Source organism: Chironomus tepperi, unplaced genomic scaffold, assembly GCF_022539635.2.
Source record: "Chironomus tepperi strain 1889 unplaced genomic scaffold, CSIRO-AGI_Ctep_v1 contig_85, whole genome shotgun sequence".
NCBI classification, from domain to species: domain Eukaryota; kingdom Metazoa; phylum Arthropoda; class Insecta; order Diptera; family Chironomidae; genus Chironomus; species Chironomus tepperi.
In genome coordinates this window covers 442417-468821 of record NW_027226207.1, presented here as the reverse complement: position 1 = coordinate 468821, position 26405 = coordinate 442417, and the positions used below count along the sequence as shown (strand labels likewise).

The window sequence follows — 26405 nt, the reverse complement described above, 5'->3', positions numbered from 1 at the left end:
AAAGAATAACTGATGTACATGTGGCGGCAATGGGCAAAATAAATTTTTTTGGGGAAATGAAATATCATACAAATACAACGGGCAACGAATCCGCAGCAATGATATATACACACAATAATATTTTTTTTTGGTTATATTCGCCCCCAAGTAAAAAGGCGGACGCATGCTCTTTTCCTCTCATTACACAACATTTTCAATGGATTTCTCTATACATATAATTTTTTTTTCTGTGTGAAAAAATAAGAAATAAAAAAATACAGAAAATTCAGTATGTATGTACGTATAAAACGACCTTTTTATTGCTCCGCGCGCGCGAGAGAAAATACGTTGTATATGTAAAGAAGCACAAGAAACAAGCACACATTTTCTCAATTATTATTATCCAGTAATGTGTATGAGAAATACAAAAAAGAACTGAAATAATAAAAAAAATGTATTCGAGTCTCAAAGAAGTCAAAAAACAAGTGAATAATAATAAAATGTCAGTTCTTTGAAAGATTTTTGCAAGCTTGGAGCTTTTTTGTGTTGTTCCGTGTTGTGGTTTAAAAAGGAAAAAAAAAAGTTTTCTCAATAAATCGAACGTGTAAATAAAAGTATGTGCAATTAATTGCAATATTATGTATTTACTTACCTAACAAAACATTGTGCATTTTTTGTGTGTTTTCAAATTGAGATATCAGAACTGTTTGTGTGACAGCAACAACAACAATATCACAAGCCCCACACACAGAATATACATATTTTTATTATTTGTTGTTAAAGAATAACAGAAAAAAATTTGCATAATAATCAAATGCGGAAATTTTCTCTCTCGCCATCACAAAGACGTGGTCGCTTTTTAAATGCCGCGAAAAAAAGTCAACTATTGTTTGATACCTGTCATCATTTTCATTATTCATCAGTTTCTCTCGTGCTTTTTTTGTGTGAATAAAATATAGAAAAAATTATTATTCATAGAACTAAAATCAAAGAAACATTACCCGGCTTTTTTTTTCTTGTAACTCGACATATTTCTAAAGCTTTTGCCGCAGCACAACATTTTTAGGTGTTTACATTGCCTATACTAAACCGTGACTCTATCTATATATTTGATTTAATGAAATTGATTATTTGTATTGTACAAACATTCCAATTGTCACAACATAAGCTTATGCCTTTTAGATTTGATCATATTTTCACCAAAATTTAAGCTTGCTCTATTTGTACTTACACGAGTGGGTCATAAAATTTCAAAAAAGCACAAATTTAATGCCAAATTTTGCAGTCACGTGAATACTATAATTTTATTTATAGCCTCCAGAAATTAAAAACACTTGAGTATTTTTCAGTAGAAAATTTTTTTGCTGTAGATTTCACAATATTTTGTTCAAATAAGAGCTTGTTATAGAGCTTTCTTTGTTTAAACAAATTTTTGCATTTTTCTTAGTGTTTTTCTAAAGTTTTAAAAACGTTTTTCGATATTTGTGTAGTTAAAAATACAATAAATTACAGAAAGCAATCTTTCAATTTTAGAATAATGTAAAGAGTTAGTTCTTTAATTTTTTAGACAAATTATTAATTATTAAACCAGAAAATACACGATTTTCGGTCCCTAAAAGATTTTTTAAAGCATTAAAACCAGACATATAACTTACCAAATAAGATCCTTTTCATTCATAAACAAAACAATCTTATAAGATCAAATTAAAGCTTTTTTAACATCCTTAGAAGTCACATAAATTTATTGCAGTTACTATATTTTGTAATTGTGTTATCTATAGTTTAATTTAAACCAAATTTTTAAGGATTTATAAGTAAATGAAATGTTTATTCTTTAAAGTTTAAAAACAGACTGAACCTTTATATAAAAATGGGTTTCAACAATGTACAATAAATATTATTCAATTCTGAAATGAACGTTATAATATTATACTAATCATAATCATTATTAAAATCAAAAGGATAGAGAAAGGAATTTAAATGATCTCAACATCATATAATTTTTATATATTCAAGTCTTATTAATAATTATCCGAAACATACCGCAATAAAGTTAATTCCTTTTTAATTGGAAAACAAAACCGTAAAAAATGCCTTTCAATCAATATTTTGAATCACAAAATACTCATAAAATTTAATTTTATTTCTCTGTCTAAGTCGCCTTATTGTATAATCATAGCCAGGGTTGTTATTATTGAAATTCCTATAGATACCTTTATTAGAAATTGATTTGAGTAAATAAATCTATATGTATTAATAGTAGTGTAGTTTTTGTAATTGACACCAAACAGTCTCTCAACTCTGTTGATAATTAAAGATAAAAAAACAATATATAAAGACGATTTTGAAAACAAAAATGTTTATTAATATCCGCATCATTAATTTATTTCAATTTTATTGCAGTTTGAAAAATGGACATTTAAAGCGTTATTTCGGATGAATGTGTAAGAATAACTTCAAGAGGAAGAAGTGAGTGAGAAAGAGACATAAGCGAGAAGACAAGAAAGAAAAATCTGACCGCGAAAGGCTAAATAAAATCACGTTCGATTAATAAGATTATAAATCACTTATGATATAAAACATACTGTAAAAAATTATGAATATTTAATTTTTATTCAAAGCTTTTTTTTTATTTCATAAATATATAAGTAAAAGAAGTTGATCTTTTATGGACTATAAAAAAGTGAACATAATTTAGTGCTTTTGATTTTCAACGAAAACCCCCGGTGTATATAAAATAAGTATAATATTATAAAAAGAAGTCGTGAACGCAATGATATTGAATAGAAATTCAGAATTTTTATAGAATAATAATAACAAAAATAATAATATAATATAATATATCGATGTTATTTATTGTGGTTTAAGCAGTGGAAGTTTTTTTACTATGCGACATTTAAGTACATCCAATAAGAATATGGAACAGCCATCTCGATTGTTCGTATAAGAAACTCAAAGTGCAATAGTAATAATATTAACAATAACATTTGCAATAAGTATCCGAGAAGAATATAAAACTTTTTATAAGAATTTTAATTGAAGTTGAAGTTTATCGTGTCAGATTCATACTGGAAATTAGCTGTACCAACAAAAGAGTTAAGGTAATTAGAAAATGAAACTTGATTATATCTAACATTACAACTACATAGAACTTTTAAAGGAATTGCCTCTGAAATGCGTTTGAATTTAATTATTTTAATGACTTGTTACTCGTTCGAAAATGAGATTCCAATTCATTAAACTTTTTTATTGTGGAATATTGTCGACAAGAAAATGAGAAGTACAGAAGTTTTGAAGTGCTTCAACTTAATTAAATATGTCAATTAAGATATGCTTTGTTTCCTATAGCTCTTTATTTCTTTTTCTTTTCGTATTTCTTTTTTCTCGTTTTCATTTTTGCTGCTACTTCAAAATTAATTAATTATGAAAAATGAATTTAATTAAATCATTACTATATTCTCATTGTGGCTTTTTATTGTATGTTTGTATTTCAATTTTTAATAATTAATTTGCTCCTGAACAATGAAAATTGATTTTCTTAACTTATTATTGGGGTTTTATGAATTTTACCCTTAGACTCAAAATCAGTCTTAATGTGATCGTCAGGGTAACGCCTTGTGATCATTTTATAATTGAAGACGATGTAGTTTAATTAAAACTACTTCCTTATAAATTTATAAATAAATGAAATGTTTATTATTCGGAGTTCAAAAACAGAATGAACTTTTGAATGAACAGGGGTTTTCAACTATATGCAATAAATAATATTCAAATCTCAAATGAACGTTATAACACCTCACATTCAAATAAGGGCCTGCTAATTCAGCTACTTTGTTAAAAATAAACCTCATTTTATTTGTATAAAGAAGCTATGAAAGAGAAATAATGTCGAAAAAATTCTAAATAACTTCGAAACGATATATTTCATGAATAAATAAACCGCTGAAATATGGTCAGAATTCTGGTATTTTTTGGTTATTTATGTTCAATTTATACACGAAAGAGAAGAAAAATGCTAAATTAGTTGAATTTTCTCTTTTTTTTCGCTCATACCGTTTCGAACATTTCTTTTGCTTCTTATGATTTATAGCACCATTGAGTGCATAGAAGGTATTATGGTTTCTCGTATTTTGAAAATAAAAAATAAGTCTGACCAAAAAAAGACAATAATTTCACACTGGACAATGCATAAATTCAATTTTTAAACTTTAATAATAATATGAGAGTGCAAAGGTAGAATAAAAGCATAAATCATTTGCTTTTTCAGTGGCGAAATGGTGATATCACAACATTGCAGTCATTTATATTCATGCAAAACATTCTCCGAATAGAGGCAGAATGATTACAATTATTTATGACTTTTCATAATCAATTTAGATACTTATCTGTTTATTGACTAGGGGATAACCTCTGATAAGTTATAGTTTAAACTACGTTTATACCAAGAACTCCTGCATTTTAGATGCGCAAATCATGAGTTTACTGCTGCACCTTATAGTTCGTCCTAGGCTGTGGGCCTGCAGAAATGAACGATCCCTAAATAGACAAGTTGTTAAAAATACTCAGAACTCGTGTAGACTGTTACATGCAAAATCCGAGTCTACCTCTAGATCTAAAAATACCTACATACCATTGCTATATGAAGAATCGGCAGAAAAATTCAATTGAATTTCCACAATATGCAAAAATAATCACTGCTAAAATGAACAATGCCAAATCACGATAATTAAAGTAAACGTGCACGATTGGAATTTAAAAAAGAAATATTTGCATATAGCACTTAAGAATATTAAAGCACGAATCGATATTATATTAAAGTAAAAATTGTGCTAAAACTGCAATATTTGTAAAAGAAAAATTTCAAAAGTATTTAAATGCCTTTAACCCCGATTTTCCATTTCTCGGGCTGGTATTACAATAGAAATATTTTCTGCATTAAAAAAAGAGGAGATCCCTCCGCCGACTGCCGAGCGAGCTCCGTTTTCACTTTTCCTCACAAAACATTATTATTATTATGTTGTCAACGACATCGTAACAATAAGGCAACGCAGGCATATTGTCTGACATATAAAAACATATTTTTATGCACATATACACAGAAGAACCACCCTCGCATTAAAAATGTACTTTAAAATATTTTCCAAGTATTTTTTAATTAAAGCATTAGACGCAGCACGACATAAATTGGAGAGATTATTGTGGATTTCTAATTTTTGGTCATTTGCTACTTGAACCCTACGCTCAACGTTGGTCGTCAATTGAGTTGCAACACCTCTTTTATGAAAAAAAATCTTTTAGTTTGCAGCATTCTTCATACAGGAAAGGGAAATGAAAACTTATTCAATTTTTTTAATGATTCCGCAATTCTTTTCTTCTCTCCGTTTTTATTCTTTCAAATCCTATAGTGCTTTATATTTGAAAGAATTTCCCATTCTAATGAGAATTTTTTAATTCTGAATGAATTAGAAAAAAATGCTCATAAAGAGGAAATCAATTCATAAGTGGGTGATAATTGTTCAATTACTATACTTGTAATATTAATTATGTGTGTATTTTTAAAAACCGGGAAATGCCGACGGCATTTACCTGCCCGCGAATGAACGTGTGCTGTTATAAGCTCATAAACCACTTGAATATAAAAATATTTCTGAAGAGAAGCAGTAAGGAAAGTGTTACTGGAACTAGATTATATGAAAGCATTTCATGAGATTAACTGATTTAAAAACACGAAATTGACTAAAGATGTTTGTTCTTTGAAGTTCTATTACAAACTGAATATTTATATGAAACGGGGTAGACAACTATGCTTCATTTAATACAATTTAAATTATAAATGATCGTTATAACATTGACTATGAACTTTTGAAAATTAGACAGATACCATTATCGACAGCTTCTCTCCATGAGTTCTTGGGCCTGCATCACGCAAACATTCATCTAGAATATAGAATACTTGAAGACAAAATGAACAGTTTAACAACTCTTACGTAATTCCTTTTCTGTTTTTTGAATATGGAGAAGAGAGAAACATCAAAGTGGAAGTAAAAAATGAGCTATATACATATGGTTTTTTTGAGACACATATGAAGAGAATACACATCAAAGGAATTATGTTTCTAATTAGATTCATGCAAACTACGGTTTAATCCATGAAAAGTTACACCATGTTGTATTCAGAAAGTGGCAAGCATTTCATTACCTTTTTACGCCCTCATTATTTACTTGGATGTTTTCATACCTTCATGATAAAACTCCATTTTTTTGTTAAAAAGATTAATTATTTACTTCACACTTCTTTACTTTATACTAACAGGATTGTATATGCGGTTGTCCTTTTTGTAACGAATAATATTAATTGATTATTTAACTTTCATCATCCGACACTCCTGAAAAGAAGCATAAATGTCAATGGTATAAAATTTTTTACATCCAAAACACATTCATAAAAGGACATTAAAATCACAAATAAAATTGTAATTACTTATTTAAAATCATTGAAGGCATTCATACATTTTTAGCAATTTATTCTTGCTTCTTATTTGTTTGTATTATTGTATGTTACCATGATTATGCACACGCGCATGTTTTTAATTAAATTGTGTTTTTCATATAAAAAATGGAAATGCTTTTTATAGAGCATATATGTATGGTGTAGTAATGAATGAGATGTAAAACTTTTTAAGCTTCATTTTTCATTACATTTTAATTAATTAGAAAATGTGAAAAATTGAATTCCTTCCTTCATCATTGTTAACATTTAATCCCGATCGGCATAAATTATTAATGGGAACCAAGTAGTTGCCATATGTTATCATGCTGACTGTCATAAAAAATGGCTACTTGGATGCCATGTGGTCGTCATTTGGCTGCAATGAAGAACTTGTGTTGATCGGGAAATGATTTTTGAATATATTATTAAGATCGACTGAATTCGAGAGCTCTTAAATGTATAATAAATTAGTTAAAATAATTTTTAAAACAACAAAATATTTAAAAAACAAATTTGAATGTTTGTCAAATGAGATAAATAAATTCTATTCTTAATCTTGACAACCGGAATTTTTGTAGAACAATAAATTTTCACTCTCAGCGTCATCTTTAGTATCTTTCGCGCCTCTGTTTCATCCAATGTATGTGATACCGATATTATGAACATTTAAATTTAAATATTTTATGAATAATATGAAGATCTTTGAAATTCGATCATTATGTGGCATCCGAATTTAAATTTCTAAACTTTTTTAAAGATCTATCAGCATAATATTTTTATGTGATCAGATAGAAAGACATGCAGAGATTCAAAGGTGCGCACATTTTATTCATAATCGGAAAATGTGAAGGAGAAAAAAATTAATAAATGAAATATGATGAAAATCAGTAAGAAAATAATAAGGAAACTGGTTTAATGCGCATTTTGGGGGGTCAAGACCCCAACTTTTTGGGAATAAATTCTTCATTTCGGGCATTTCGTCGAGATAATCCAAAGCTACCTTCAATTTTGGTGATTCATATAAAGACATACCCCCTTGCCCCCCTCATTACAAAGCATTCAGACATAGCAAAATCACAAAGCTGTGAAAACAGTGAGTTCCTTTCTCAAATTCATATAACAGCGTGTACATGTATCTTTCACAGAAGATATGACAGTAAAAAGAGATAATTTTAGAATTTCATAAAAACGATCCGCCGGACTCTCTCAGCTGGATATTAATGAATAAAAAATTATAATCATCATCCTACCAGAAAACTTCTTTTCTTTTGCTCATGATATCTTTGCTGCTTCTGCTGTTGATATTATTGTGTATATTTGATATATGAAATACATTTTTGTATTAAAACAACACACAGATGGTCTTCCATTCATTCACTTACTATTTCTGTCTTCTTGAATATTAAATGAAAGAGTTAGTGATAAAGGTAAGACTTAGTACGACGATCTAATGTTTAGAGCGCACTTGATACCTAAGAGACAATGAGCATACTCTTCTAAATGAGCGTGCTTATGAGTATGTCCATTCAATGTAATTGAACATGCTCAATTTTGTGAATATACTCATGAGTATGCCATAAAATGAATGAATTTCTCAATAAATTCATGATTCTCTCAGAGTACAGAGAGACAAAAGGAAGGAATAAAAATTCAAAATTTGAACAGACTGGAGAAAAAAATAAGCTGAAAACATTTCAAATGAAGAATGAACACCGAGAGAACCTTTAAAAAATTATTTTTATATTTCATCTACCACTTTTGATTGTATTAAACAATAGATTAAAGTGTGAAAATGTTATTCATTTAAGTCAAAAGAAAAATATGAATAATAATAACAACAATAATAAAATGAACTTAAATACAGACATCATAGTCTTTATAGCGTCAATAGCCATGAATTGTTATGTATATTATAGTAGAAAAATCATATTCATTCATAAAAACCTAGTCTTTTTTTTTGTCAAGGTTCGGATTAATTCAAGACGCTCCTAATATTTAAGCTTTTGAGTGATAATTAGTGGCTTCCACTTTATTAAGAATGGATTATTGCAATACCGACCATTCGATCATGCATTAATGGTCTTGAAGACTAAAAACGTACAAAGTTCAATGATCTTCCTTTAAATTAGCACGTTATCAATTTAGTTGAATACGTGACAAAGTTGATTACTATTCTTGAAATAATAACTCACGAAAAAAATCGTCTGTATTTCAACGTTACTTAATTTTTGCAATTAAAAATTGAACAGCTTGAAAATAAATTGTAGGACATGGTTTGAAATTTTAAAGTTGGTATAAGAAACTGCTAGATTGGCGGCTTGGTGTAATATAATGATAAAAGCTGTGTAACAAGAATCAGTTGCCTGTAAAAAGGCAATCAGTGTGACAGGTCTATTTTTGCAACTTTTGTTGTGCCAAACTCCCTAACAACCCCTAAAAGTTCAGCAAGTAAAAGCATTTGACATCTCTTGACCCTTAGTAAAAATAAAGATCCGTATAAAAACAAATCCGGATACAATAGCTGAATAGATAAGATGTCCAGAAAAGGACATGATTATTATCTAATTAGAAGTTTGTTGCAGTCCAAATTTCACATGCTAACTCTACATTAATAATTAATATTCAATGATGCCTTTACTTACAAAGATACACCAAGGAAAATATGAATCCACAGAACATACATAAACACAGTTTAAAGAGATGAGTCATTCAAAATTTCTTAAAAAGTTTCCCGTCTACTTCATTATTCGCGTGATTGTGATGGCATAAAATATCAACGTCATTAAATTAACGAAATGTAATTTCTCTCGTACATGCATGTTTATCACCCAAAATGATTTGCAGAAAAGCAAAGTAACATTAAGTGAGAAAAAAAAAAGTTTAAACGGAATTCCAGCTGAAAAACAGAAAGAATTTGTCGAAAATAAAAGAAAAAAATTCACGAAACTCTTCGTCATCTCTAATTTTTTTCTCTCCTTTTCTCCTCTACTCCATCTTCATCGCTTCGCTTTAACTCGATGTAATAAAAAACTCAGCATGCGATTGTCCGAGTCAATTACTTTATTTCGTTTATTTCTTTTCTTTATCACACCTCGGATCTCTGAAGCTTTCTTTTTCTTATTCAAATCGCGCAGCTACCAAGTTTTATTTTATTTTTTTTTTCTGCCTTGATTCTTCTCCACAACAATTCAGTTTGGTATTCAGATTCAAAAATATGATCATGACTTTACATTGTTCTTTGACGCAATATAAAGAAATGAAAAGAAATCCTCCTCGCGCTTCAATTCGGCTTGTTTGAAAACGATAGAGGAAATGACGATAAGAAATCATGCACAAAATTTTTCTCTCTTTCATATATTTTATATAAAATACTAATAATAATAAAAGTGCTTAGAAGGCGAATGGGAGTGTAAAGGAGAGAGATAACCAAAATTGAAATTCACAAAATTAACAGCTTCCATTGCTCGATTCTTTCGCTCTCCCACGATACACCGTGAAAGATCAAAATATTTTTTCATGCGAGCGAATTCTTTGAAAAATTTATTACTCGACACTGCTGGAATTAAATCGAATTGCCACATGAAAATAAAGTTTCCATTCTCTACTGATTCCTTCCCTTTTTTCTTTAACTTGTTCATTCTTTTGTAATGCAGATGATTATTATGATGATATTTTGTTTTTATCAATAGAATGAACATTTGTCCTTGAGAAAGTCATGAAAGTTTGGGAATTTTCCCAGCCTCCCTGTCTCAAAATTTCTTACCAAGATATGTCGATGCTCTCACACAAAAATATTTCAGTTTTTAACTGTCAAAATTTGAATTTATTGCACTAATACTAGGAAAGAATAAGATGTAAATTTACATTATTTTCCGTGTAAAATACATTCAATAGTGTAAGTAATTTTTGAAAATTCAACTGTCAATTTTTCATATGACTGCATGTAGTGCAACATTCTAGTAGTTATTATTTTAACATTTAGGTATCATTATTAGTCATTTGGAAATGATTTCTTTCTTCAATGTGGTTAGTTTGCGAGTTAAAAGAAAGGAATGTAAAGTCATTTTTGTTCGTGATATGCGTGATATAATCATAAGCTCAACAACAAAGCGTAACAAATGTGTCTTTTGAGAAAGAAGAATGAAAGCTCTTTACATACTTCAAATGCTTCATTCTTTTTGCTTTTTGGACAATACATGATATTCGTGTGATATAGTTTATGGTAAACAGGCATTTTTCTCGTTTCATGAATGTTATGTATATATGTACTTAACACCTTATTAAATAAAGATAATTCATGTGAAAAAAGAGTGATGCATAAAGCTGAACAGTTTCATTCCACATCCCGCCAATCAAACTGTCTTGTTCATACATGAAATCTAATTAAATGCTCTGTTGATGGATCTTGGGAATCGTTTAATGTCCATTTCATTTACGGGCAGATTTTTTCTACTGAAGTAGCAATTTGATTTCCTTTTTTATTTTACTGCCTCATTTTGTGATCTCACCAGATCATTAAATACGGCCATCAAAATGAAAGACGAAACGATATCAAATTACAGAAAGCAATGTTTGTAAAAAGAATTGAATTATCTTTCGTGTCGTTGTTAATGGTGCCATTTTAGACATAAAATTTATTTGTAATTTTTGTTCACTGCATGAAAATAAAGTTTTTTGTTGTGTACACGGACGTATAAAAAATTATAAAAAAGTGGCACTACTGTCTTCCTAATGTTTATTTTATTCATGACAATAACGAACATTTTCTTGATTGTCAATATTGGGCTATACTCAATATTATACATAATATAGAACCATTAAATCCAGACAGAAGCAAAAAAATTGCGATGTTTTAACATTTTCAGAAATATAAAAATATTCTTTATATAAAATCAAAATGAGCAAGCAAGGCTCACACTTAAAATGACCACATTAAGTCAGTTCTCATTTATGATTTGAAATTTCTAACGGATAAATAAAATTTGAATTTTTACATATCAAATAGGAAACTTAATTTTAGCGCCAATTTATCCATAATTTCACGTGAACTAAAAGCTTTTAATATAAATTAATTAAATCATATATGGAATTAGTTTTAGCAGTTTTTGAAATAGTGTTCATTATTGTTTTATTAAAGTTAATCAATTGCGGTGCAAATTGAATTAATTAAGGACTTCTAAAGGTTAAATATTTGTGATTAAAAATAAATTAACTAATATAGATATTAGAGCAAGAGTTATAGGTATACATCATATTATAATCTCTAATTTTGACTTCTTAAGCTGTAAACTTTTAACAAATCTTAGTAATCAAGTTAAAATAATATGAAATTTTCAAATCCCAGAAAGTGAGAAATAATATTTTTAAACAAGTTGGCAAGCCTTACAGTAAAAGTCTGAGGAAGCCGCTATACATAAAATTTATAAAATTTGTCTTTTTATTGAAAACAGAACTTCTTTCAGCTCATTTCTTTTTCTGATGTCCAGCTGTGACATTGGTCAATAAATATATGAAAAAAATGCTGAATTAATGTTTAATTAAAGAAATGCTTTTTTGGAATGTAAGAAATAAACACTAATACCATAATTTATGACTTTCCAGGATCGTTAAGCAACAGTTCATTTAGTTAACTAATAGCATCATCAACGACATAAAATCGAGCAACGAGCTACGAAGGAACTGAATCGTAGTACAGAAATAACAAGAAATTTGATCAATAACAAAAAATGATGGATCGAATACCATCATTATCTTTAACAGGACTTTCATTGTCACATCACCCGCTTTCATCTTTACAATCACAAAATCTATCATCAACAACAAATTCATCATCAGCAGCATTAAATCAGCAAGCATTAAATTCTCTAAACTTTCATCAACAATCGAATCACAATCATCACACTCAGCTGAATCAGAATTTAAATCACTCAATTATAACATCGTCAAATAGCGTTGTTTCGCATCACCAACATCACCAACAGCAACAGCAGCAACAACAATCACAGCTTCATTCAACAAATCTTCATCACCATCAACAACTGAATGGATTGCTCAATAATGTTGGTGCAAATGGGTGAGTATTTTTGCGAAAAATATCGTTATTGAATTTTACTTTAATCTCTTAGAAGTTTTTTTGAAGAAAAATTCTTTTCTAATAGTTCCACAATTTTTAGTCTACTAACATCAACGTCACTTATGAAAAAGCCACATGATGATCACATAAAACGTCCAATGAATGCCTTTATGGTAAGATTTATGATTTTAAATTTTAATAATAACTAACATATTTTATAAACGATTTGATTCATAGGTTTGGAGTAGACTCCAACGACGAAAAATTGCACAGGAAAACCCTAAAATGCATAATTCTGAGATTTCAAAGCGATTAGGTGAGTTTATACTTTGCCTTAGTTTTTCCTTCTCCCGTCTTCCTTTAGTTGACAATGAATTGTCGAGTTAGGTATTTTGAGTGCCTGTTTGAATGTGAAGTCTAAAAGAAAAATTGAATAATTTAATTTAAATAAAATATGGAATATGAATAAGTTGTTGATACAGAAAACTAAAAATAATAAAGCAAAGAGAAGATTCTTAAAATTTAAATTCCTTAAAAATATAAACAACAATAGAAATGAGAAGCATGTGTTGAGGAAATGTCTTCGTCTTTCATATCACTTCCCAATTTATTATGACAAACAAAGCTTAGGTTATATAGGAATAATAAAGATGAAATGTATTCAAGTCGTAATATAAGAACGAATCGAGAATGAAAAGGAAGAAAAGAGAGTAGAAAATGTAAATTATAATTACCGAAGTTTCCTATTGTATCTTACATATTCATTAGAATTTTGTATCGTTTTTTGATGGGAGTTTATTGTTCCAATCCACGAGAGCACTCGCAAATACACTCATGAATAATGTAGTTATGGAAATACAGAAAATTCTTGTCTACACCATATGCGGTAACAATAAAGGGAATAAACTGACGACTTTAATAAATTGTCATTTGAATGAAATAATCTGTTAAATATTACTGATAATGCTTGACTATTTGAATTGGTTATGAAATTTCACTTTCACTTTATCTTCTGCCATTCTAAACTAGCTGTCAAGTTTGTTTTCATTAGACATGCAAATCTTTAAGATTATATTTCTCGGTTGATAGAATGTAATGTGTTGATCTATCAAGTATTCGAGGCACGAGAATGATAAATTAAATTAAATTTTAGAGTCAAATTGAGAAATCCTTCGCATAAGTCCTTAAAAGCTTTTATCATTTAATATTCTTTTCAAGACTGAAGAAAAAAACAAGATGTGAACAAGAAAACATTTTAAATTAAAGTTGAAAATCTGTTTACTTTAACAAAAGGAACACAACACAAAAGCCTTTAGTCCTTTGTAAATAATTTCCAACAATACGAAAGAGAAATAACTTTTTTTTGGCATTTTTCCATTTTCATTTTCTCAACTCAAAGAAAAGGAAACTTTTTTCCTAACAATAAGATAAGAAAGAAAAAATTGAAAAGAGCAAAATTTTGCTTTGTTATTGGCATTTTCGTTTCTCCTTGAAATTCTTATGTTACAGATATAGAATTCAACTCATTTCATTTGTATATATGAAGTAAGACTAATTTCGTGATCAAATATTTGAAGTAATTAATTTATCAGTCGATATGTTATAAGAGTTTAATATTCTCACATAAACAATAAAAACAAACAACGATTATGATGACTTTATGTTATAGGGGTGGAATTATCTAAATATTTACAGACATTTAGGGGTAATATAGCCGCCAGCTATCAAACACAGAACAAAATTTAAACCTAATTGCCTCCCTAAATTCTTTTCAATCTATTTTAAATTTACGATTTAACTTTACCTTTTTCTCATTCAATAACTTTTCTTAAATTATTGTTGTGATGTGTTGCATGCGCCTTTGCATAAAACCACAAATGGATGATAGAAATGAGATTTGAATTGAATGAGTACACGTGGCAGACAAACACCATACGTCACTATCATTCACAGCAATCTCTATCACGTTATCAATTCAATTATTGCATGGATTGGGAGGATGGTTGTTTAATAAGGTAGCAATTTTGTGAACGGCACAGATTGACTGGATGGAGTTTAACAATAATTTTAATACACGAAAAAACGTACTAAATTCAAAAATAATCCATGGAATCTGGTGAAAGAAAAAAAATATTAAGGGAAGACCTGTTACATACTATATAATAAAAATCGAACAAAGTAAAAACCCTCAACTGATGGTTCTATAATCCTCCTTCAACACATTTCCTTCTCACAATAATAGACAACACAATAGGAAAATTCTTCTCATTAATACGTTAAGGGTTATTATGAATTGAAAGGGATGAAAATATATATTTTTGTTCTTGAATTGAGTAGCGTTAACGAAGATTCATATTCACAATTTCCAATTGTCTCCCTCTCCTTTATTTTTTTTTATCATCATTACCATCGGTTGTTTTTGTTGATGAAAAGTGTAAACTTAAGTCTGAAAAAAACCATTTGCAAATATGTAAGCGTATTGTATTGATAACCATTGCCAACGAATGAAAAAAAAATTATCATATTGTTGTGAATGGGTAATGTCAAGAAATGTCAACAAAAAAAGAGTACAATAATGATGATCACTCCTACAAACTTCATGCAAAGAAGTGTAAAAATATGATGTTTTAAAATAAACTGTCAATAAGCCTTCTGTTTCTTATTCCAAATGTATGAAGCAATGTGTATATAAGAAATGAGTCCTAATCATGATCGTCCTCTCCCCTAAGAAAAATGCACTGACTTTTTTAGGATTTTTCTTTTTTTTCTCAATTTAAAGTTCAAAATCAAAATAAAGAATTGAAGTTGATTGACATCTCAATAGGAATTCGGTCCAATTTAAAAAAGAAAATCTTTTTATTGAATGCCTTTTGTTGATAATGAAGATTTTTCTCTCTTATTTCCTCAAGTTGATTGAGTACATGCATATACATGAACGTTTACTATTTGCCTCGCATTCTCTTTTATTGTTACGAAACAAGACCCGAAATGTAATTAAAATTGCTTACTCTTTTTTTTCAACTAAAAGATACAATCAAAATAAAATGAATCAATATTTTGACATTTCAATTAAACTTCTATCCATTCAATTGATTACATTTCTTCATCTTTGATCAAAAGTATTTCGATAGTGTCCATCAGAGATGAAAATTCAAACACTAGATATTCTTGTGTCTTTTTTTGGATGAGTTTGAATGTGATGTATTGAAAGAGTATTGTATGCTTGTTATTATTGCTTATTTGCATGATATTAATGTCCCTAATTTTTAAATTGATCCCAACGCATTCACATTGAAAAAGAGTTGTTTACACAAAAACATAATTGTCGTCATCGTCTATGGAATACTTTCAATAATACCGTTGCATATTGTAGGCAAGTTCCCCTAACGCATCACATGAAAACGAGTGAATAAAAATTTTCTGACTCTGGCTCAAAAAATTCAATTGTTTGGAATTGAATAGTGAAAACAACAAACAATACAAGCCGATGAGTTTCCTCTCCCGCATTTTTTTTTTTTTTGTAATTGAACATTGATTAAATATTGACAGGAAAATGCATGAAGCTGAGTTTACTTTTGTTCCAATTCATTGCATACTGCTGTTTATGCTACCTGCCAGATTGAACAAAAACAATTGGAGATTAAAATTAAAGTTTTTTTTTTACTGCACGACAATTTTTTCTCTCTCATAATAATCAATATTTGCTGTTGAGTCACATAAACATAGTAAGACAGTCAGATCGCAAATTTCGAAAATCTCATTTCTCCACTCGCATGATTGTGCTCATAATCGAATTCTTTAAACTGAAGCACGTGTCAAAGAATTTAGTATTCTGTCGCATCGTTAAATGTTATCTGTCAAAATACTTGAAAATCCCTTTCGAATCGAAATATCAGTCCACTAAGCAGGCAGGTTTAATCGCATTAGAACTGTCAAAATATAAATTAAATCAAAATTATATTTTTTTAAAGCTTGTGTGTGTCGAATTTCCTTTTTGTACTCATGTCGTATGACAAGAGAATTATGCAATGAAATTTACTGACGCGCTATCTTGAGAATCGGAAACCAAAAACTCGTGTTTTCTTTGTAATCAGGATAAATATCCTTGCATGATGCGCTGCAGTCTTTTTTTTTTTTCATTAAAATCGTAATGGATTACTTTCAGTCATACTTTAAGATCTTGATCACACTTGATTTTTGTAAATTGTGTTAATGTTCTTGGCTAAAAAACGAGATACTGAATATTCGAACAGAAAATGCATCAAATGTGACCAAAAAACAATAGTGCTTCCCAATCTTTATTACTGGTTCCACTTTGATAATCAATTTTTGCGACATATCATTGATGCAGAGTTTGGAAGTACATGAATATGAAAATTTCATTTCTTTCCTGCCAAATATTGATTCATTATATGAATATTCATAAAAGAAAACTGCTATTGAATATTCATCACCAAATTGCATATTTGAATAAATATTTGGTGAGGTTGTTCCACCCTTTCGTTGCATTATTACCGTATTCAACTGAATTTCGATGCACACATACATAAATGAGAATCAAAATTCATATTCAATCGTTTGAAATGATGATCAAGTCATTAATTATGATATTGCTTTTATTTGGTTATATAACAAGAAGCTCATTACATACAAGACTGAAATTGAAAACAAAGAACAAAAAAAAAATCGTGTTTAACACATCCCATAAGCACTTTTCAATTGTTTTGCGAATCTTACAAAGGAACTTAGTATACATACATTTTGTCGGTATGAATGAGACATACAATACAATTCAAAGTTATATTTTTTGTAATAATCACATGCTTTCACTTTAACAAAATCACAAATAAAAGAATGAAGTCCTTTTGTTATGGAATGTTGAAACAAGAAAAGACTACTGAAAATACGAGACTTAATACGCAAATGATTATGTAAAAATGATGAAAAAACAATGGAATTAAAGTAGAACAATACAGAAAAGAACTTTTTTTTTTCTTGTTCCTTTGTTGGCTTTATGTTTTCTGTTAATAGGACAAAAAGATAATGGAAAAAGTTAAATAATTGAAAAAATTAAAGCTTTTTTCCAAGAAGTAAACAATCTTAATTAAGGATTCGTCTAGGTACCAACTGGTGAAATGAAGCCTAGTTGCATATCATATGAGAGTATATACTAATTCTATATACTCAAAACCAAAATACTTTCCTATTCGAATGCTTCCTATGGTCGACATAAAGACGACATTAGTAATTAATTTTATTCAAGCTATTAATTATAATGAATTTCCACAACCCCATCGTTGAGTAGAACAAATAAAAAACCTTTCATTTAGGCCAACAATGTATATAGCTATGACAATGATTAACGATGGAATGTGAAATAAAAAAATTAATTAATGTTGATGACTCGAGAAACAAATTTTCGTTCCTTACTATTTGACAACAAAAAATACAATCCTTATCTGAATGTTAAAATGATTTGTTTGCCATGTACTCAATTCCCTTTGCAAATATTTACATTCAAACCACTGAAAAAGAAGGGAAAAAATTTAATAATTAAAGCTGTAAAAAAATTCGGTTTGACTTCAATTTAGTTAATGGCTTTTTTAATTTAACATTGTGATGATTGTTAAGCGGAACACAAGAAGCGCAGTTTCTTCGATGCCATAGATCAATAATACAAAGTTCATTCTTTAAAACTTTATATAAACATATTCTCTTATTGAAATTGTGGCTTTATAAACGATAAAATGAATTTTCTTCATTATCATCAGTATTTTACATCCACCATTTTTATGAGAATAAAGACATAAGCATTACTCAATGGGAAACTGTTTCACATATACGAATATTTTTTCAGCATAATGCATACTTTTGAGTTGAATGACTGAATAAAAAATTCTTTTTGGATGAACAATAAGGGAAATGATTTGCGAGCTTTTCTACTTCAATTTCCGCTGATTTGCTTTTTCTTTGGAAAAGAGAATATTATTTGGATAATGGAGATTGTGAGCCATTAAGTACAATAAGAATGAGGAACTGTATATAGTTTTGTTTCCTATATTGTAATTTTAAAAGTTTCTTCTTATACTTTTTTCTCCATTGTTTTAACTCACATTCACTTTTGATTAGTTTTTTCTTCTCCTTTGTTTCGTTTCCGCCCACAGCATATGCGCACAGCAGCATATATATATTTTTTCTCCCATTCATTCTTTCATCGATTCGTGTGTATTGTCTCTTCTATCTTTTACTCATTTTTTTTTTGTCTAACAAGAGAGAAAGAAACTTTTGTTTTGTATTTTTTTCATTCATTTCTTAATTCATTAATTTATTTGTTCATTGAATAGGAGCTGAGTGGAAATTACTTACTGAAGATGAGAAAAGACCGTTCATTGATGAAGCTAAGAGGCTGAGAGCTTTACACATGAAGGAACATCCGGATTATAAATATCGGCCAAGACGAAAGCCAAAAGCATTAAGACGAGAAGGATATCCATATCCTATGCCCTATCCATCCGTTCCTGTTGATGCATTAAGAGCTGGTAAGTGACATTTCCTTTCTTTTTCAGTGAAAATTGATTAATCCAATCAATTTTATCTTCGTCCAATGCGATACTTTATAAAAAGAAAACAACAATAAATCGTCGTCTTCATTATCGATTGAAAGTGTCTTGCGTGTAACAATTCCATTTCTTATCGGTTATGCTTGAGTGATTTAAGTTACGAAAAATGAACTTAAAATGCGTATAAAGGAGGAAAACAACATCGTTAAAAAACATAAAATGAAACAAATTTATGTCGTAGTGTTTTTTCAGTGGCTTTTCGAGAACATTCAGTTACAGTGTATTTTATTAGCAACTTAAAAAAATTATAAGAAATCACGCGATCTAAAAAATACTTTGTTGAATCCTACAGGAACATTACTTTCCAGTTCCTTAAGAATACTAATTTCGTCGATTGATAATTATTTAAAAATGAAGCTATTGTGAAATTATCTAAAATCCTATTTTTGTCTTTCCTTCTTCCTTTTCTCTTTGCGTTAGGAATAACACCAGCAAGCTATTTCACACCGGGCAATCCGTATCATTTGGGCAGCCATTTATCATCACAAACAAGCCCTCAAGCAACACAACAGGTATTCTTTTAAAGACATTCCTCTGTGTGTACTCTCATCATCATCAACTTATTATTCACATGTATATCCCACCTTTTTTCATGAAAGATTATACTAGTATAATATGTGACCGATTGCGAAAGCGCATTTTCCCTACACATTTGCTTGTCAGTAAACAATTGAATTAATTTGCGAAAAACTCTATCGAAGAAATTAGAGTCGATATAAATTTTAATTGAAATATAAACTGTTGTTGGAATTAGAAATTTCTTAACATTTGATTTGATTTTATTCGAAGACTTTTCAAATATCTCCTCATTTTATGCGAATCTATGATAATTTAATTAATTGTTGTAAAGGTTGAAACTAAATGCCTCAATATTCATCTAAAAATATCTATAATTTATGATATCAGACGGACAGGTTTTGTCTCTTTTCATGGGAAAATGCGCTAAAATACTCAAATATAATAACAATTGAAGATAACACAAATAAAAAATCTTCTTTATTTGCGAGCATATATTAATTTAAAATTTTTATTTGTGATTCTTTTATACTCCTAATTTTATTTGATTTAAAGTCTTTATTTAACATTTTTGTGAGTTTTTTTTTTGTTGTCTCTAGAAGCTTTAAATGAATTTAGTTAAGTAAAGGGGCAGGATTTAGATAAAATCTCTATAGTTGAATTTAAATATTGAATCTGTTTTTTCTATACTCTTACTATTGTGTAGTTCTGCCACCATTTGCTTCCCCCACTCGTGATAATTCAAGGATTGTTAAATCGATAGACTTGATTTTTTATAGATTGACAATTTCATGTAGGCGTGAATATACAAGACACATGTTTTTATTAATTCTACTATGTCGTGATAATCGTGTCAAAGGAAATGTTTTAAAAATGGAGGATTTACGATAAATATTCAATTATTGAATAGGTCGAGTCGCCCAATAACTACATTTCTTATCTGAATCATGGAATATTCAGGGTTGTGAATTTGATAGCAAAAATGTATACGTCCTTCAATTATTAAACAAACACTATTAAATCCTGCTCCTTTAAATTCTTCAAAATTACTTAGAATTGTAGATTTTTTTTTAACCCAGATGGCATACCCAGAATATTAAGTTAGAATCAGTTTGCTTATTTATTTATTAATTGATAGAAAATAATAACACTCATCTGCTCATTATTATATAATGTGCATAAACATTCACTCTAAATTGAACGATGACAAAATTTTTTAGTTAAATAAATAAAAAAATATGAAAGTGAAATTTAAAAAAATTCAAATAAAAATTTTTTTGTTTGTTTTTATTATTTGATATCCGGTCTCATAACTGTTTCATATGCACACCATTATCGTGGAAAAGTAAACAATTTTGAAGAATGTGAAAGGTACTTCAGCATGCAATTGTGAAAACATTGATAATTATCAGATACACTTCCGATTTGGGAATTTTCTCACACCCTACATAATGATGTTCTATTTTTTATTGATTTAATGCATACATGCATTTTGAGGAACAGTAGCTGTATATACAAATTGGTGATTCATAGGCTCACATTTAAAACAATATCTAATACGGTGTTTATTCATAAATTTTTTAAAAATCTTTACAACTCCAAATAAAGCAGCATTTCTAATATTTCACTTGGGACTTTTCTGAATAAATTTTATCCATTCATAAAATTTTTGTTCATCTTTTGTGAAAAAAAAATCGTTTTCTTGTAAACACAAATTAAGCAATTGTTATGCTGATAATGATCTCGGTTCTCTTAAAAAACTGGTAGCTACAAAATAACAACAAAATAGCATTTCATTATGAATAGGAAAAAAAATCATCTTGAGACATTGGCATGAATTTTTATTTTTTTCGGGACTCTTTAAAGATTTTTAAAGAAAGAAAGGAGAAAAGGCCACGAAAGAAACATAAAGAAATAAAAGCCAGTAGCACTATGAATACAAAAGAGAAGCTAAAAGAGAGTCGCGGGTACCGAAAATAATGTATATGCCTCCAGACATCTTTTAACTCTCTTCTTCCTTCTATCCTTCACTTCATTCGCCTGGCTGGCTTGTTGAGAAGTCTTTTTGGAGAACAAAATAATTATAATGTGAAAAGGAACAAGAGATGTTATCTGAATGAAGACATAATTACACAAGTAGGTGTCAGGGATTTGAAAATATTGAAGTATCGGAAATGGTCTATGATTTAATTTTCGAGTCTATGATTGGAAACTCTTGTTAAATAAATTAATTTTAGTAGCAATTTAGAGTCTACTGATAATAAATTCGCATAAAATCAGATCTACCCAAAAGCATACAAAATAGCTGAGCCTGCACATCTCATCCCCACTCTTATAAATGTTTATTTTCATTTTCAAACAAAATATATAATTACAATAATTCTTCCCATTTTTCTTTCAAATCATCGGATTTTATTCCTATTACCTTTTTTCATATTTTATAATCTATGCCTTAATATAAAAATTCACTTGGCTTAAAGAAAAAGAAATAATAAAAGAGAATAGAATTGTCTTCAGTCTATATTGAATACTTCAGAGTGTTTATTAGTCTTAGAACTTCTGTTGAATCATTATAAACAATTATCTCATCAAATTGTACATTTTTATTCCTTTTAACAACACATTTTCGTCTACTAAGGTGTTGATAGATACCTGATTCAGTCAAATATGCCTTAAACGATTCTCGAGCCATAGAAAATTGTAGTTTTGGTTGAGACTACCGTGTGAAGCATTTAATCATTTTTCCCAAACGAGGTAGGCGTACAAAATTTAATTAAGATGTCAAATTAAGCTATGGTGGCGGTGACTAAGATTTGCGGAAAATGGAAATTTCGAAATAAAGGCCCGATTTAATTTTCATGGATTAAAGCATAATTAATTGGATTACTAGAGCTTGAAATTGCAGAACATTTCTAATTTAATTTTTTCTTTTCTTTTCCTAATTTATTTTGACCTCCTTCTTTGGTTGTTCTTAAATTAATATAGCCACAACCGAAAATTGGAACTTGTAAGAGAAAGCAATTTTTTTGAATTATTCGGTACATTAAGGCATTTAATGGGTTCGAGATTGGTTCATAAAACAAATATTCAAGTACAGTATAGAATAAGATATGGCTTCTAATAGACACATTATTCTATTAACTTAGAATCACGAATGGGGTAGGTTAAAAACCTTAAAAGTACAGCAGATTTGCACGTGTCAACTGCAGCGCCATATTATGTAAGACTAAATTAGATGTCTCAAGGTGTTATCAACAATCTAATAAAGTACGTTCACTTATACTTCAAAGTCGGCAGAATTTGTCTCTGCCTTGCTATCGTGATTTTAATTTATTTTTATTGCATATACCAAGTTAATGAACATTATCCCTTAAAACAGTTTCACATAAAAAATTTAATTTGTAACCATCAGGTAGTGTGCCTGTATAATTTTAATTAAGAAATCAATTTACCATCCAAGAATACTGTTAGCGATACAATAAACATTCTCATCCATCAATCCAGCCAAAAAAATAATAATAATAATTTATAAAGATGGGCCTGTCAAAACTTTTAAGTATGTTTGTTGTTGTAATAAGGTAGCACGACCATTTTTCTTCATAAAAATTACGAAACAAAACATGAAATTACGTTCAATGACTTGTTAAAATGTGATGACTATATTGAAATAAATATAAAATCCCTTTCTCATTTTTACACAAGTTCGATCTAAATTATGGATGGGTTTCATTATTTTAAATTATAGACACTTCATAATGATAGAACAATTTACACACATCTCCTTGAGACAAGTCTTGTGTTCCTTGAATATCGAGAAATTGTGACTGAAACGCATTTGGACATATAAGCAGGCCTTGAAGTCGATTTGGATTTTGTATGGAAAAGTCGATTTGAGTCGTTTCGACTCCATACTATATTCGAGTCCATACACTCGACTCCATATAAAGTTCTAGTCGACTTCACGAGCTCTGCTTAAATATCAATTTTGACCTTCTTTATTCTGAAGTTTCAAAAACTGAAAATAGACTTTCTGAAGTACTTTCAAGTGGCTTCCATTCCTTCAAAATTTTATGAATGGCATAGAGTCAAAGGATTGCAAAGAAAGCCTTGTCCTTTTGAAAAGTTAGCTAAATCCCAAAAAAATAATGATTAATTCTCCTTTCTCGCTCTCACCTGGACTTGTAGACAGTTAAAATCATAGAAATTATCTCATCACATCTCGACAACACACTTGCTGGAACCCGTCAAAATTGTAGGTCTCGACTGATTGAATAATTGATAGATATTTACTTTTTTTCGTCATGGACGGATAGGCTGTGGGGAATTTAGAGAATTTTAACAAGTTTGTTCATGCTACAAATTTAAGATTTTTTTACTTACACCTTTCAGCGCTTCTTCATTATATTGTGTGCTTTCTTCTTTTTATTCAAATTTGACTAAATACTCAATTTTATGTATTCAAGACATCATTTTTATGAATAGCAGCGTAAAAAATAATAATAATGTGTTAAAATTCATGAGAATGGCATGTCTCTTTTTAAGAAAGAAAAATATTTAACGCATAATTGCCCATTTAATAGTATTGTGTACTAAACGTTCATTTTACCATCTTTCGTCGTTCATTCATAAACTAAGGTCTTTTCTCACATTCATTTCTTCATTGTAGCATTTTATTTAGTGAAATAATTCATAGTTGACTCTTTGACTTTTGGGTAATATTTAATAGAGATGAACTTGCTAATCTCATAAAATCTTCAAATTTAATGGATATACATAATTGCCAAAAATTCCAATAAAATTGTTCAATTTCAAAAATGCGTTTAATAAATCACACACCTATCCAACTTCTTACAAGACGTTGGTTGCCAAGATTCTCATAATGTGCAAATAGAAACAGACAAAAAGAAGGAACGAAAAATATTATTAATGATTTTTTGAATGGTCGTCAAATGGTGTTGTCGTCTAATAAATTAATGGATGAATAAACGTCTCTCTCTCATACTTAGTGTATGTACATAGTGACATGAATGAAAATGTATATTTCATTAATGACGATAATTGTAGGGAAGATACTTGTATACTAATTCATTTGTGTAATGAAAGTGCTCTTTTGTTATGTTACTGTTTCAATTCGTGGTAAAGAAGAACTCGTTAAGTTGTTTCTTTGTTCGTGTGTCATCTTTGTTGTGCCTTTTTTGTTTCATATTCTGGACCTTATAATTTCTTGCATGGAATTTCATTCATTTTTATTATTTATATCTTATATGTACGATATGTAGCAGTGCATATGAAACATACATACATATTAAAGAAGTGATGAGAAGCAAAAAGAGAAATTTCACTTTCCACATACTTTACATTCAATTTTGGAATTTATTCTTTTAGTATTAATTTAAGGTCTTGTTAATTTAAGATGGACGTGTCGAAATTTACACTTGATCGTAATGCATATTTGAATACAGCAGCTGCAATTTATGAATCAACAAAACAACAAGTATCTTCAAATTATAGTGCTTATCTTGATCCATCCGTTCTCACGAAAGCTTATTTTGATTCTAAAATGTATTCCGATCGCGCATCATCATCAAATTATGCATTTGATATTTCAAAAATTTATGGCAATCAGAGTGGAAATCAGGATATGAGTAGCGGTGATCGTGATTCAACACCTCAATTGGATGATAGTAATAAAAATATGGCAGATGCTCATATGGATTTTAATGGTAATGGAGCTGCAACAAATTATCAAGCATTCAATCAGCAACCTGTTAAATTTGAAGCAGAACAGAATTCTCAGCAAAACACTTCAAGTGGTGGCGGCGATTATCGACGGCCTCTTACGGTTATATTTTAAAAAAATATTTAATTATTTTAAAAAAATGAAATGCAATCAAAATAATCATTCTTAATACCTAATTGAAATTGAACGAATTTCCTTATTAAAATTTTCCTAGTTTTATTTTTAAATTTATAAAAATGCTAACATTTAGTTGAGGACTGACTGGAATTTAAAACAACAGAATTTTAAACAGATGTCATTTAAGTTGCTGTGCTTTCTTAAACGATATGGATATCCAGCGAATTGAAATTATTTTTGAATTTGTAAAGATGTGCTGCATTTGTCCTTCAAAACGCATTTTCAGAGGTCGAAGTCGACTTGGATCTGATATTGAAAAGTCGACTAGACTCGACTTCGAGCTCTGCGCATTTTAAAAGTATTTATAATGTCCTATAATGAATTAAAATTAAGATTTCCTATTTTACAGCAAATGCGTTATATACATTCACATATTGTATGTCTTTTATTAAACATGTTTTATCCTTCAGTTCACAAAACAGAGTGTACAAAGTAGAGTGTAATGTACGACTTTAATATATTATTTTTTAAAGATATTTCCAGTCAGTTCATAATTCTTACTCAAATGTAACAAAATTTTTAATCAATAATGGACAAAAAAAAATAATTAAACGGTATTGGATATTAAATAAATAAGTAATGATCAAGTCATTAAAATTGATTTTATTGAAAGTAAAAATGTAGTGAAAATTTTAATTGAGTATAAGAATTAATAATGAAAAAAATAATCTAGTGAATGGCTAAAAGTTGTCTATGTATACAATAATCGAATATATGCATCATTTGTTTAGTATCATGTATTTTTTGGATAACTGAAAATTTTAAACTTGGATAATCCAACATGATTTTAATCCTGCAAAATTAAACGTT

At 29.0% G+C, this 26405-nt stretch overlaps 1 protein-coding gene across 5 annotated transcripts; it reads left to right on the top strand.

Moving 5' to 3' along the window:
- The first annotated feature begins 352 nt into the window (after positions 1–352).
- Positions 353–26294, top strand: Sox21b (SRY-box transcription factor sox21b). 5 transcript variants are annotated; one of them, XM_070634834.1, is made up of 8 exons: positions 353–593; positions 2383–3080; positions 12071–12542; positions 12628–12715; positions 12780–12858; positions 18887–19081; positions 19595–19674; positions 25092–26294. In XM_070634834.1, the coding sequence occupies exons 3-8, from the start codon at positions 12196–12198 to the stop codon at positions 25530–25532; spliced, it is 1230 nt and encodes a 409-aa protein (XP_070490935.1). In that variant the 5' UTR covers positions 353–593; positions 2383–3080; positions 12071–12195; the 3' UTR covers positions 25533–26294. The 5 variants fall into 5 exon arrangements, with proteins under 5 accessions (XP_070490935.1, XP_070490932.1, XP_070490936.1 ...); XM_070634831.1 differs by having other exon boundaries at positions 19583–19674; positions 25092–26293; XM_070634835.1 differs by having other exon boundaries at positions 355–593; positions 12643–12715; positions 19583–19674; positions 25092–26293.
- The last annotated feature ends 111 nt before the right edge of the window (positions 26295–26405 follow it).